The following is a 14,961-nucleotide window of genomic DNA, read 5'->3' on the forward strand; positions in this document are numbered from 1 at the left end:
GAATTTTTTCATAGGTGTAGAATATGTATATGTATATATATGTATATATATATATTTATGTATGTATGTATACGTATACTTGTATGTATATGATCAGTTTACCATTTTGAACAATAAATAGCACAGAAATGACTTAAAAAGTGACAAAATACTACTAAGAATTGTCTAGAAAATGATGATAACTCAATGTGTTACAAGTAGAATATTTACTTCAACAAAATGAAAAGTAGAATATTTACTTACAATTTTAATTTTCTCGAGCATAGAAGAAAAATATGTAGAAGACTCGTGTACTATTTCGAACACGAGGGCTATGAGATAATTTGCTACTAAGAATAGTTTACTAGAGTATAAAAATGCTGATAAATCAAAAGTATGAACACGTGTTGAATATATAAAGAAGATAGCACATCATTGTAATATGTTATATCATTGTCCAATTCCAAAATGGCAACAATAATTACTTTAGTACATTATAATGGTATCTAAGATTGCTTTAAAAAAAAAAAAAAGAAATACCAAACAACGATATTGATCGACGAAAATTCTAACTACTAAAAACAGTTTAAAAGCGACAAGACAAGGATATGATGCGATAAGATAACGGTACGATATGATAATAGTAACCGATTAGAAGTGATAAGGCAATGATACGATGCGACAAGAATCACGAGACAACGACATGACGACGTGATAATATTAACTAATTAAAAGCGACAATAATAGGCAGTACAATAACAAAAATTACTAAATTGTGAGTTAACTATATTAGTCTATTGGAATTAACAAGTAAAATTTCAACTAAAATTATTAGGTACCAAAAATAATTTCATTTAATATAATTACTGCGGCATCTAACTAAGAGGTACCAGAATAAACATGATTCCAAAAAGAGTGAATGCATTATTGTATTCTATGATAATGAGTTTTACTTGGTAATTAAGAGCATTATAAATGTCTTACCCAAAAAAAATGAAAATACAAAAGAAATAGCAGCATTATAAAAACCATTTTTTTATGGGGGTAATATAAATGTCCTTTAATCCAATTATTAATACTGCCTGCCTAGTCTGCGTTTCTGATTCAAGGGTATAGATGGTATTTTAGGAGGCGGCCCCACACAGTGAGACGTGGGTATTGATATGCTGAACTCGTGAGCACGGCAAAACACAAGACGGCACTGCCCCTTGATCAGATCAAGCAAAGTTTTTATGTCACACCAACTGTCCAACTTGAGGATCTTGATATACTTGCAAATTCATAAAATTCTTCACAAAGTTTGAGAATATTTTTTTTTTCCAAAAAAAAAATTTGTTTTTATTGCAAATTTTGCTAAGAACAATCTCCTTTCGGTTAAAATCTGTGATACTTCTTTCCTTTTCCATTCCCTCTACTTTATTTTTTCTTGGTTAATAGCAAAGGGGACCGTACAGCAATAAAATACTGGCAGTCAATTCTACTGGTGTAACTCTTAGTCTCAACAGCAATAAAATTTTTTTAAAGGTGAAAAAAGCGAGAAGGAAGCAAGGGAACAAAATTTTAAAGAAAAACACAAGGCAAGAAGGGAGAATTGATGAGAAATTAAGAAGTTACCAACCATGGCATAAGAAAGCCATCTTCAGGGAGGATTGCTGGAGCGATGATGAAGCGGTAGACGAGGGACAGAAATGGTTTTGTATGGATGAGGGATGATTGTTTCAGTCAAGAAGAAAGTGAGGAACTGCTTATTATACTTCTCACTGGATGATGACACCAGCTAAAAAACCATCTGGGATAGATTTGTCCCATTTGCAATCCGTTTTGTATGTTGCATTTTGAAGTTTTTGTGTATATATTTTTTTTTTCTCTCCCAGAAAGTGCATTTTCAAGTATGGAAAGTTGAAGTGTTATTTGTCGTTGTAGCTCTGTATAATATATAAGTTGAAGAGAGAGCAAGGTAAAAAAAAGAAAAAAAAAAAAAATTGCTTAGTTTGTCCGACGCGATGAATAAATGAGAGTACTTATTACAATTATTCGTCTTATAAAAGAATTACCCAATTAGACGCTGGCGTGACATTTCGTCCCTCGAGAGAATATAAAAAAATCTTATAAATGAATTAACGCTCAATTTAACTCGCTAGACATGATTATGCTATGCTGCTCAGAAACACCCTGGGTCTTGACATCCACTGGATGTACTTGTAGATTTTGAGCAGACATTCATAAGGATTGGATGTGGATCACTTAGTTAATATGAATAAGTTATGCTAACATAGCTTTTAATTAAGCTATGTTAAATGCAAACAGAATTTTATTATTGAGTAAAGAATTCAGATATTTAACCATATATGTTTAACCGTTAAGCACGAATGAGGGTGCAATCCAACAAAATTCAACAGCTAATGGCATGGGAAAATAACGAGCAACATGTGTACTGCCAGTTCAACCCAAGACAAATTGAAATTTCATTTACCAGGTTTGTTTTGTTTTGTAACACTTTTGCGGTTTGTACAAAGATTGATCTTATACTTGTTCCTACCTAAATATTTTGAGGCATTCTGACTAGGATTTATTATTCTTGTAAATTGTTCTAATGTTTTTGTTAAGCGGGTAAAAAAAAAAAAAAAAAAAAAATTCTGTAAGGCACTTTTCAAAACAATCTTTACTTTTACAACTCATTTGCGAAAAAAAAAAAGATCACTTTGATAAAATTGAAATTTGAAAACTGAAATTTGAAATGAATCCGTTAAGTCATTGAAATTGTCAAGTACTAATCTGAAATGAATAGCTTATTATTTATTTTTGAGAAAATTCAGTACCATTTAATTAATTCATTTTTTTTTTATTTTTGGTTTGTCGAATGCATCTGAATATGTTAAGATCCGTTGAATTTAAATGATTAATTGGGTTATTAAACAGGGCGTTGCCCAACTTCTCTTCAAATAAATAAATAAATAAATACATAAAATAGAGTAGTAAATATCTCATTGATATTTCAAACCACTTTGTCAGCAGTTTCTTTTTCAACACTTTCCACTTGTCAAAATACTGCGGTTTAACAAAAACAAATGTCATGTAGAGTCTCAGTAATTAGATTTAAGTACTCAAAATCCAGTCATATCAGCAAATTCAATTCAATTAATTAGAACTTCCATTCTTTCTTTTTCCTTGATCCCTTAACAAAATATGTAGTGGTGGTTTTGCTAGATCATTTCCTTCCTCAGGCTGTACTTAGCAACGTTCGAGTTGCCCACAACCTACATTAGAAAGACTTAATAACAGTGTCCAATACCCAGAATACTACTACATAAGACCGGAACCGATCGTGTGGAATCCCCTACATTAGTAAGACTTTGGCTTCTATAAACTCAAAATGAAGTGATGTTGGAGTGAATTATAAAAGAGACGATGCAGCAGTTCTTTTTGCTTGATTTCTTACTTCCTTCCTGCTTCACCTTCAGCAGCTTGAATCCAGGCAAGTATTTTCCCAAGATTCCTAATTCGAGCCTCAAGATTTTCCACCTCTATATTCCAGTTTAGTCTCTCTGGCAAAGCTCCGCTCTGTTCATTGATTTCAGCATATCCACTTTGAGACGCACCACCTGCAACACTTTCATTATCTAATGTACCAATCTTAGGTTCCAGTGGATCACCGGCACTAGATTTGTAGCTTTCCTCTTCATCTTCTTCAGTATTCATCAATCTTTCTTTTACTATAATTGCGTTTGAGTTATCCGTCCTGTATTCCTCCAGTACCCTTCCAACATTCTCGTCACCTGATGTTACAGAGTTTATCCCTGATTCAGGATTTTTAACAGAGACACGATTTTCAGGTGCAGGTGATAAGCCCTGAGCATCTGCCATAATCTCAAAACCTCCAGACACTCCTATGGCTTCATCAGCACGACCCCTCTTCCTCTTCATCAATTCAGCAAGCATTATATTATCATCATCATCATCATCCACCTCCTGTCCTACATGATCAGGATTGGGAGACAAGCCTGGCAAGACAACATTTGTAATTGTAGTAGCATTTCCCTGATCCAGCTTCAACTTATCCCACCACTCCAAGTACCGTGTTGTGACGTCTGATTCGAACAATCGGGCAGGTATATGAAGCTTGACATCTTTAATTGGCCTGTTGTAGTTGCTCCAAGCGATCTCAAGAGGCTGACAATTTGATGATCTCTTGACAAAGCCTGGAACATCTTGGTCAAACCCGAATTGCATTGCAACTCGATGTGGAAGATACAGCTCCAGGCAGTCCATCCCAACTAGCTCTGAAATTCTCAAACATCTAACCCAGGACTCCATCACCAAGTCCTTACCAGAATCGACAGTTACATAATCCTCATTTTCTTTGTAAAACCTCGGAATGTTCCAGTTTTCTACTGCTATGGCGTATGGCCGCCACTGGAAACTTTCACATGCTGAATCCAAAGCCTCCCTTACATCTTTAACTCCCACTTTCTTTAACATGTGCCATCTGGCTGATCTTGGCTCTCCAAATTCAAGCGGGTTAGGATTAGGTCTTAATGTTGGAAATCTTTCCCAAGCCCAGAGTTGAACTAATTGGAGTGGAGCAGATAAATAAAGCTTTGATTTACTATCAGGACACTCAACCGAAGCTATTAAAAATTTTTTCAGCAAGCCCATATCCCTATATATGCTAGCAAGAAGGGAAGGAGCAACTGCAACAGGAAAGCCTCTAGACAGACTGATAGCTACGGGGAAGACATTTTTGCTTACAAAGTCATAGTAGTTGGGAAACACGTACCTGGACAACCACAAGGCAAGAAATGCCTCATGCTCCAGTTTTTTCCCAGTTCCCTTAAAATGACGGATCCAAGGACGTTGCCTTGCAAATTGACCCATAGAACGTGAAATCATACTATGGGCCCTTTTCAGCTTTTCCTCCAGGTTAAACATACCTTCAGTACACGCAAGAGGGCCTAGAGCACAATCTCCTAAGACTGATTGATAACCTCCCAAAACCATGACATCTTCCAACGTGATGGTTGCTTCACCCCAGGAGAAGACAAACGTATTCGTCTCAAGACACCATTTCTCAGCAAGCTTAACTATTAGATCATTATCCCTGGTGGTATGGTAAGTTGAAGCCAAAATAGCCTCCAAGATTCCAGCTTTCTTCCATGTGTCTTCATATGCAGGTCTTAACTGATGAACCCAGTTCTTCCACTCCCTCGGTTGGCGGCATTTCCATCCACCGAAGACTACACGTAATGGGCTTTCTTTGGAGTTAATAGGAACCATGACATTTGAAGCACGGGGAACTGAAGAAAGGCCGTTTTTCTCGACGAAAGTCCGATGATCGGTGGGCTTGAGGAAATAGGCTGTTCTTAGAGTTGGTTTTCCACCAGTGGGTGGAACCATTAGCTCCTCTCTCTCCTCCATCACGGCATCTGATGGCTGCTCCTCCATCGTTGGGTTTCAGAATTCCCTTCTTTTCTTTCCCTTTCCCAAGATATATTTGCTCAGGGACAGGGTTTTAGGTGCTTCTAGGTTGTATGGTGACTAGAAAAGGTTTTTGGACAAGAAAGTTAACCGAAATGTCATGATTCAATCACATCCATACGCTTGTTCCTCTGCTTCAAAGTGCTCAAATACGGCACTTGTATTTCATCACCTCAACTACTAAACGACATGATGCAATGGATCAAAATATGCTACCGAGCGTGTTTTACTGGTTTGTTACTAGCAATGTGACAATGTCTCTATCACAATGATCTCTTTCGATTTTTTTCGTTTCTTTCTTTCTTTCTTTTTTTTTTTCTTTTCCCTGTATGAAATACTCTTGATTTTTTAGGTGGTTTAAGACAGAGATGCCCATGCCAGTTCACAACGTTTCCATGTCAGGTAAGGGTGACTGTAAAGCTGCACAAGCTCAATGCTAAATTAAGACCATTTTCCTTTGGCGCAATAATACTTGAACAAGGACACAACAACCATTTTGCTTTAGCTGTAGAGTAAATGTACCGTATTCACAAGAAAGGAAGCTCCTGCCTCTAGCTTTTCCTCTTGTGTCTGCAGTATTCTTAATATCATTCTCATCTAACGTTTCGGCTGCTTCCAAGAAATTTGACAGGGTCACTAATTTAATTTGCTGCAACAAGTATCCAATGATCTTCCCTGCTTTAAAGAACAAGACACTGCACCTGCTGTGAATAGTTAACAAAATGAGGAAGTGGAATTAAGCTTGCTTAGTCATGGGAAGTTGCAGTCATATCCAAGACTTGCAGATGTTACTCTACAATCAGTTAGTTTAAGTTCTTGTTCAAGAGGACTAGGCTCTTCTTCTTCGTTTTATTGGTGAAAACCCCTCTCCCCTACCCTGTAATAAATTCAATTGTGGGATTATTTGTAGAAGTCATTACCGTTTATAACATACCTCAACATTGAAATTAAGTTTAAGCTTTGCCATTTATAACATTCATACTTCATTACTCGAGTTTAACTATTACACACATTGGTAGCATGCAGCACATTGTTATAGGTGTCCAAGACAAGCAAGAAGGACACAAGGCTGCTGAGTAGAATACAAAAGGAAGCAAAAGGAAATAACCTTCCTTCGCTCTTCAGTCCAAAAATTCGTCCACTCGGCTTCTCTTAGTTAATTTCCTCTAGTCAACAACAACGAATATGGGATATTTGGGAGACTTTCCCCTCGAGTCAGAGTATGTGCGTGACTTGCAGTCCGCATCCCTTCCAGGAGCAAACAAAATGCCTTTTCTTGATTCTCCGTTTTCTCGCTCTCTTCAGTCTTCACAAACAATTATAGGATTTCAGGCAGAGGTGCCTTTACCAGATGGTGTGCTCTTTTTTGATAGTCAATCTTACTTGGCTGCTTTGCTTTGAACAATGATTGACTCCCTACTTTCCTTAGTACATTGCTGAGATGATTTCTTGGGATTTTTCAAAGTTACTGATTCGGTAGAGTCATCGCCATTGCCCTTGAACCTCTTTGCTGGTAGTGGTGTTTCAGATTCTACATTTTTGGGGAAGAGTGGAATATCGTCATCGGTCAAATTATCAACTGACACACTAGTCGTGGTATTGGTGGAGAATTCATTTGGCGTAGAAGAATGGGGAGAGTCTTCGCTTGATATCTTTAAGGCTCGACATTCTTTCTTGTCCCCTTCCAATGAGGCCTTAAAATTACTGTCATTTTCATGTTGCAAGAGTATATCCTTCCTTGATTGCAGGTTATTGGTGGAGCACTCATCAAATCTTTCCACCAACCAGAGTTTCTTGCAGAAACACCGGCTTCAAAGGATCTTGGAGGAACGAAAAAATTAAGGCTATCAATCGCCAAATTGAAAGCACAAGAATCAGCAGGAAGATCTTGGTCCATGCCTAATTGCATTGCCTGTCACCCGCTGTGGTCGATGCTTTTCTGCGCAACGCAATCCAAACAAGTCAGAAGGCTTCCTCTGGCAGGTGCAATTCTTTTATCATTAATCCAGCCGCTTGTACTTTACGACTTAAGGCATCAGTTACTACATTAGCTTTCCCCGGGTGACAATTAATCGTATAGTCATAATTTTCCAAAAATTCCACTCATCTACGCTGTCACAAGTTCAACTTTTTTTAAGAAAACAAGTAATTAAGACTCTTGTGATCTGTAAAGACCTCAAATGTCACCCCATATAGATAATGCCTCCATTTCTTCAATGCAAACATTACTGTCGCCAACCCCAAATCGCGAGTGGGTAATTTCGCATATATTACTATATATTTTTCAATTATCTTTTCATTTTTTTAAATTATTTCTTTCCTCAAAACCCTTCCAATTAAAGCCAAGACATGTGAATAATCCATCAATTGAGGTGCCATTTCTGACTTTTGGAGAAAAATTTTCTAAAAGATTCCGTTTGTGTTATGAAATTAATGAAATGATAAGTTGGATATCCGTTCTATCACTCCCCAAGAGATATATTGCATCATTCATTCCCTAGGAGATTCATTGGTACATTCATATATCTTCTCATAGTTTATTAGTTAGTTATGCAACTACCATATTCATATACTGGAAACACTAAATTTCTATATCTGTATTAATATTGGTACGCGTATCTTGGAAGCCTCAATTGTGACCTCGAGGAAACTTTGGAACTTTTGGAAGAATAAATGAATGAATAATCTCTTTATCTAATCCTTTCTGTCTCTACATTTCATTACTTAATTTATTTGTTTCACAATAATTTACACATTTTTTAACCAACTCTTTTTTTTTTCCTTTTTTTCAGAACACTTCCTTGTTGTACAATCCAAATGAGGCCAAGGCAGATGAATAATCGATCAATTGAGGTGCCATGTAACTTATATAAACGTCTGCGGCAAGGGACCAACATCACTTCCAATCATACCTATAATTAGGGATGGTAACGGGGTGGGTGCCCGGGGGTCATTGGGGCGGGGGCGGGGGTGGGGAGGAATTTTTTACCCCCGTTTAGGGCTAATTGCTTAGGTTATAGGTAAAAAAAAAAATTATCCGTCAAATGTACCTCTGACACGGGATTGTTCTTGTTCTATACGTGCCGTGCTGACTCAGCACGGCCCCAAAATAAATGTCGCAGAAGTCAGAAAAATGTCAGCCTGTGCAGTCTTGTGTCAGTCCGGACCGTGCTGACTGTGCACGGCCCGGAATGACTAAAGACTGACAGATCCTGCTTTTGTCAGTCAGAGCCGTGCACATTCAGCACGGCTCCTTTGAAAAAAATTAAGCACGAGATTTCTCCTTGCCATTTCCAATTAAGCACGACTGCTCATGACACAAATGGTGCTAGCTACAGTCAATTGTACGGTCTATCAATATTTTGTCAACTTTGAAATTATTTTTTGAATTTGAATGTTGACCGAATATGCATTGTTGATATTTCAACACAATTTTATGTATTATTGAAAATTATATATTATATATTTATATATTATGTATTATACAAATATTTATATAATGAAATGTACAATAAATATTACAAATTGAAATATTATATAAACACCATATTTATAATATTACAATATTTATAATTAATATTAATGTATATTATATATATTAAATATTTATATATTAAATATTTATTTATTTATACATATTATAAATATTTTATTTTATTTACAAAGTATTTTTATATATTTATAATATATTTATATAAATATTATATATTATATAAATTATATTAATATACATGATATTAATTTGACATTTATACATAATATTAATACATTTTTGCATTTATATTAATTATATTAATACATTTACACATAATATTAATATATATTTATAATATATTACTTTATACATTTATATAATATTCATTTATAAATTATGCATTTATAATAATATACACTTATACATTTAAAAATATATTTATATTATGTATTATATATAATATAATACATTTATATATTTTGATATAAATATATAAATGTATTATAAATACAATATTTAAATGTATAAGTGTATATTACTCCCTCCGTCCCACTTTGATAGTCTTGTTTTCCTTTTTGGTCTGTCCCAAATTGTAGTCCACTTTCCCATTAAGAAATGTAGTGATCTTTCAAATTGTCTACAATACCCTTATTAATATATCTTGTTATTAATACATTGTTATTAAATACTAACCCACTACATTGAATACATTGAACTTTTCCAATGCACTCTTCGTGATTAGCATAAGGGTATTTTAGGAAATTATTACTCTAAATTTATGTTTCCAACCAAATTAATTACACTTTCTTAATCTGTGTGAAAAAAAAACCAAGACTAAGAAAATGGGACGGAGGGAGTATTATAAATGCATAATTTATAAAGATGATAGAATCCCAAGACTTGATTTTTCTTTTGGCATTTGAGGTGTCATTAAGCATTAGCCCTATAAATATTTTGCTTAACCAACAAAAACATCCCCCTTCCCAAGAAAGAACGAGGAGCGAGGAAACTTACAAGATTCCACCAAGGATCACTCCTACGGCATTCTCACCTGCCGCAAGACCAATGGTTTAATTTTTTTCAATGGAGCCGTGCTGAATGTGCACGGCCGGGACTGACAAAAGCAGTATCCGTCGGTCTTTAGTCATTCCGGACCGTGCACAATCAGCACGGCCCGGACTGACACAAGACTGCACAGGCTGACATTTTTCTGACTTCTGCGAAATTTATTTTGGGGCCGTGCTGAATCAGCACGGCACGTATAGAACAAGAACAACCCTGTGTCAGAGGTGCATTTGGCGGATGTTTTTTTTTTTAACCTATAATCTAAGCAATTAGCCCCCGTTTAGAAATGGGGCGGGGCGGGGTTCGGGATTAGTAATTTACTTCTGATTTCTTCGTTGAAAGATAGAAACGGGGCGGGGATGAGGGTATACTCCCCGTCCCGCCACCCGTTTGAAATATATATATATATATCTGTACATAATTATATATATAATGATATTATCAATTATACATGTCTATTAATAAAAATTATTAATTGTTTATACTAAATTTATTAATATATTTATATTAAATTCCTAACTACACTTAATACAATTGTATTTCAAAAATAAAATGCTACAATGCTGTTTTTGAAAAACAACTCCAAAAACAGCTAATCCAAACGGAGCCGTTACTTTTTCTAAAAAAACACAATAATAATTTAGTAATTGTAGTTGTATCAAAAGTGAAAACTTGATTATTTTAGTTATATTTGTTTTATTATATTAGATTGTATTCAAATAATCTTTGTTTAATTATTTTTATGAATTTCAATTGTGAAGTTACAATCAATAATAATTTGATGATGTGTTGATATTTTAATACTCGATTATTTGCTCAAATTTAATTATAATTAAATTATATAATAAAATTTTTTAACCCCACGGGTGCTCCCGCGGGGGAAGTGGGACGGGGCGGGGCGGGGAAGGGGGAGGCGGGGGCGGGGGTTGAGGGAGGTGTCCCCCGGTCCATTGCCATCCCTACCTATAATAAACCTCTTTGTATCTCTTTCTATGTCATGCAATGAACTCCAAATTTATTTTCACATCAAGCAAAGTACCAACTAGTAGTAAATTTTATGTTTTAGAATAGTTAGTTGGTGGGAGTTTCGGAACTAACCATGATTCAACGTAAAGAAAAAGGATGAAATTTGTAAGGCGGTGCTTTCAATTACATGTTCCACACTATTTTTGCTCAAAGGTATATTTGTACGAAATGCATAAAAAAAAATGAAAGAACAATAGTCATATATGTTTCAACAATGTACAAGACTCGCCTTTTAATCGTCGAATTACTGCATTTCCAATGCTCTTCAACGCCCAAGAAGTCGGGAATCATAGCACCAATCGCTCCCACGTTGCGAATGAATTGGTGTCAACTTTCGCAAGTTGGAATAAGGAAGTGAGTAATGATTCTCTCATACAAACCATTTCCTTAGCAGCTTTCTTCTCCATCATTGCCAAAGATCATCAGCCTCCTTTTTGCCTTGGAACAAATTTGAATCACCTGTTCAGAAAAAGCCCGACCATCAGAACCTGATTCCATAGAATTCATCAAGTGACTAAACTACTTAAATAGCGTCACCATTTCAGCCGAAGTCGATGAGTCATGTGCTTACTCAAAGGTTGAAGATTGCCAGCCATCAGAATCTTTTTGCTAGAGGGGATTCAGTACAAGCTCTGCAGTTTCCATTGGAGGCTTCCACTAGAAAGCACCATTAAATACTAAATGACATAGCTGACAATCAACAGCGGAGTTCACCAAAGTGCTTATGCTCCATTGTGACACAAACCAATCTATCCAAGAGGGAAATGGGTGGAAGGAGGAGGTGGAGGGCGGCAGTCACGAAAATTATAAATCAGCATCTTCAAGTAGGCATGAATACACTAACACCTTGAGAGTCAGAAAGTTGAACAACTAATTGTGCAATAGTACAGGAGAAATTCATAAAGTAGATCCTCTGAGCCACATAGCCGGTGACAGAATTGAAATAACTGGAGGTACTTGTGGACAAAGCAGAGAAAGATACAGTCAAAGACACAAGATAAATGCTCCATACTAATTTTTGTCAATGGCCAATAAACTGCCATCTTAGCAGATAAAATGCATCAATCTAGAAGAGAGAAATCCAGTCCAATAATTATAGCTGAATTCTTCCTTTTACATTTAAGTTTTTAGCCTTTTGCTACAAGGGTAAGTGGGTAGCATCAGTGATTAATAGATCGGCGTAATAGAAATGTTCACTAAATAGCTAAACTAATCGGCATAATAGAAAGTGCACTAAATAGCTAAACTAAGTTCACCAAGACGGAAAAACAAAATTTACCAGTTTGTCTAGACAAATAACTGTTTACATGAAAAGCCAGTATAGCAGGAAGCAAACAGACAAGGCTTAAGAGTGCATCCCTCAGAATTGATTTGTCATCAGTTGACTTTCAGTCTACTTTTAACGTTAAAATACAGATGCAATCTTCATAGAAATGCAAGAAAAGGGAGGAGGACATTAACAAGTTCCAGGCAATCGAGCAAACAAATGCTTTTGAGCTGTTAATATAGGTCTAGGTCTAGGTCTATCATACTGTACAGTTGCTACCATCGAAGCACCGTCCCTGTTTAATCTGTCAAACCCTTATCTTCCCGGTCCAAGAACCAATAATGTGAAAGATTGCCCAGGTCCTTCTGAGGAAACAGCTTAATGCAAGAAACGTTCAATGGTGCTTAAGCATTACCAATCAATGACATGCATCTCATACTACATTTTTCTTTAAGAAAATCCAAACATTTACACATCCAATCATCTATGCAAGTACATTTGAGACAAGTCAGTACATACCAATGAGCACAGGATAATTTCACGAACAAGAAGCCCTGCAAGTTCCAAGTAGCAGCTAGAAACTATGATTCATCTCACTCCAGCATCATAAAATTTCACAGAATATAGATTAAAACAAAAACTGCATGCGACCGGATGAAGTATTTTAACCCATCACATAAGAATTCCCTATCTTCGCATAAATGGCTACCCTTTTGAACAGCATATCACAACTTTGACAATCACCTTTAAAGCTCAAAGCCATGACGCATTGAACTAAAGAAACAAAACATTAAACATTATTTTCATAAAAGAAGGGAGAGAGACAACCTCACATCATATACCTAATAGACTACTAGCCCAATACCATAAAACATTCTAATAGGTATGGCATGGTCCTATATACATACATCCTGCATTATGTATGTCTTTTTTTTTTTTATGCATCTACACTGCAACAACCATTGCTATTCAAGAAACAGTATCCAATTTTAATAAAGAAAAGCTTAAAGGGAAAGTGTAATAGTCAGTTGAATCCCTACTTGAAAATAATGCCTGTAACCGAGGCAGTAACTTATTGCCTGAGATCTTTCTACACTTTCCGAATAAGAGTAGCACAAACAGAGTCCAAAAGCAATGGTTTTCCATTGAAATAAAAGCAGGTAAAAGAAATGGAACTTTCCCTTAAAACATCATTTAATGCTCCCCTCCCCCAGTTGTTAAGCAAGAAGTAAATTTATAAGCCAAAAGTCTCTATTCATACCTTCTGGGAGTGAGACTAAGGAGATAAAAGAAATTTGACAAATAAACAGTTCTCACTTCTAAAAAAATGCTGCGACTAGAAAAATTCATCCTTTTTAGAGCCCATAAACAAACAAAGCCAAAGAAAATGGCAAAACGATGAATAAACAAAATCCCTCAGAATAAAGTTGTCATCAACGAGTATCATCAGTCCACTACTTTTAATTACTTGTCAAGTTCATCATAGGGACCAGACAATCACTTTAAACAATCCCAAAAAGAATCACAGGGGAAAACAAAGGGAAAAAAAAAGAAAAAGAAAAAACAAGAAAAACAACTACTGTAATGGGTAGTAGTATTTAATAGAAAAGCTCCGTATCAACCTAACTAATGATGAAGCCAGAGTTTACGTGAAACTGCGAGGACGGTGACTGCAGGTCGCAGGAGATGGCCAAAGGCGACCCTGGAAGCAGAGCATGACTCTTAACAACCTAATGGCGGCGCTGCTAGAAGTGGGATGTGAAAATGGAGATTTATAGTGAGACTAGAGAGAGCTTCGGCCTTTGGGGATGAATGCCTGTTTGTTTGGATAGCATTACATGATACCCGGCCTTAGCCTGATAGCGGAATGGAATCCTCTTTGTGTTGGTCAGTGGACCTTCCAGCCCAAATTGGAATGGAACCTCAATAACCAGCTGCCCGTGTTCCAAAAGTATGAAGTAAGAGGAAAAATTTTTCGGATAAAAATGCTTGCAAATTGTTTCTTTGTCCCTCATTTTTCCTTTTTTTTTTTTTTTTTGAGGTGAAAGGTACTAATGGACTCCATCAATTTCCATCCAAGTACCAAAAGATAAAAAGAAAAAAAAAAAAAACCTAACTAGAGCTGAAGAACATGTGCAACTTTAAAGCCAGACTTTTGAAGTAAATTATAAATAGATATATCACAGGAAGGAATTTGTGTTAAAATTTAGGTTCATATAAAAAAGAACTTGAATTCAGTTAGAACATTTCCCTCCATGAATAAGTGAGTTGGAATATCCCAATTCCAATTGCATCATCATAATTCGGTATTAATGTGATAAAAAAAAAAGGGGTTTGCGCTATACTGCAAAAAAGGAGATAGATTACCAAATCTTACATTCAAACATCCAATTTATTCAGCTAAAGTTAACCTAATTTTGCAATCGATTTAAGCTTGATAAAGTGTTTAAACTAGAGATTGAAGAGCAAATTTATATATATTTGAGACAGTGGCGGAGCTAGAAAAAATTCTCAGTGGGAGGAAAAATAAGAAAAATTTTTTACCTACTCTTTTTCTAGTTTTTTAAGCAAAAAAAATATTTACCAACAAGTTGAAATGAAAAACTTTTTTTAAACTTATTTTAAATAAAATTTTGTGACTCACATATCTTTTTAGAATATTAGTTCATGAACC

At 35.6% G+C, this 14,961-nt stretch overlaps 1 protein-coding gene, 1 long non-coding RNA gene and 2 other non-coding genes across 4 annotated transcripts; all 4 read right to left on the reverse strand.

Moving 5' to 3' along the window:
• Positions 1–3,097: 3,097 nt before the first annotated feature.
• LOC113689623 (uncharacterized) lies at positions 3,098–5,421 on the reverse strand. Its single transcript, XM_027207368.2, has one exon. The coding sequence runs from the start codon at positions 5,419–5,421 to the stop codon at positions 3,415–3,417; it is 2,007 nt and encodes a 668-aa protein (XP_027063169.2). The 3' UTR covers positions 3,098–3,414.
• A 5,696-nt stretch (positions 5,422–11,117) lies between these two features.
• Positions 11,118–14,316, reverse strand: LOC113690889 (uncharacterized). Its single transcript, XR_003448510.2, has 2 exons — positions 11,592–14,316; positions 11,118–11,479 (listed from the first exon to the last, which is right to left on the reverse strand). It is a non-coding gene; the product is annotated as an uncharacterized lncRNA (long non-coding RNA).
• LOC113691177 (small nucleolar RNA R21) lies at positions 12,375–12,456 on the reverse strand. The gene has a single exon (XR_003448590.2). It is a non-coding gene; the product is annotated as a small nucleolar RNA R21 (small nucleolar RNA).
• On the reverse strand, positions 13,698–13,778 carry LOC113691178 (small nucleolar RNA R21). Its single transcript, XR_003448591.1, has one exon. It is a non-coding gene; the product is annotated as a small nucleolar RNA R21 (small nucleolar RNA).
• Positions 14,317–14,961: the final 645 nt, after the last annotated feature.

This window comes from Coffea arabica, chromosome 5c, assembly GCF_036785885.1.
Source record: "Coffea arabica cultivar ET-39 chromosome 5c, Coffea Arabica ET-39 HiFi, whole genome shotgun sequence".
Lineage (NCBI taxonomy): Eukaryota > Viridiplantae > Streptophyta > Magnoliopsida > Gentianales > Rubiaceae > Coffea > Coffea arabica.

Excerpts from the sequence above, each read along its gene's own strand:
- LOC113689623 (XM_027207368.2), bottom strand. The coding sequence starts at position 5,421 with ATGGAGGAGCAGCCATCAGATGCCGTGATGGAGGAGAGAGAGGAGCTA.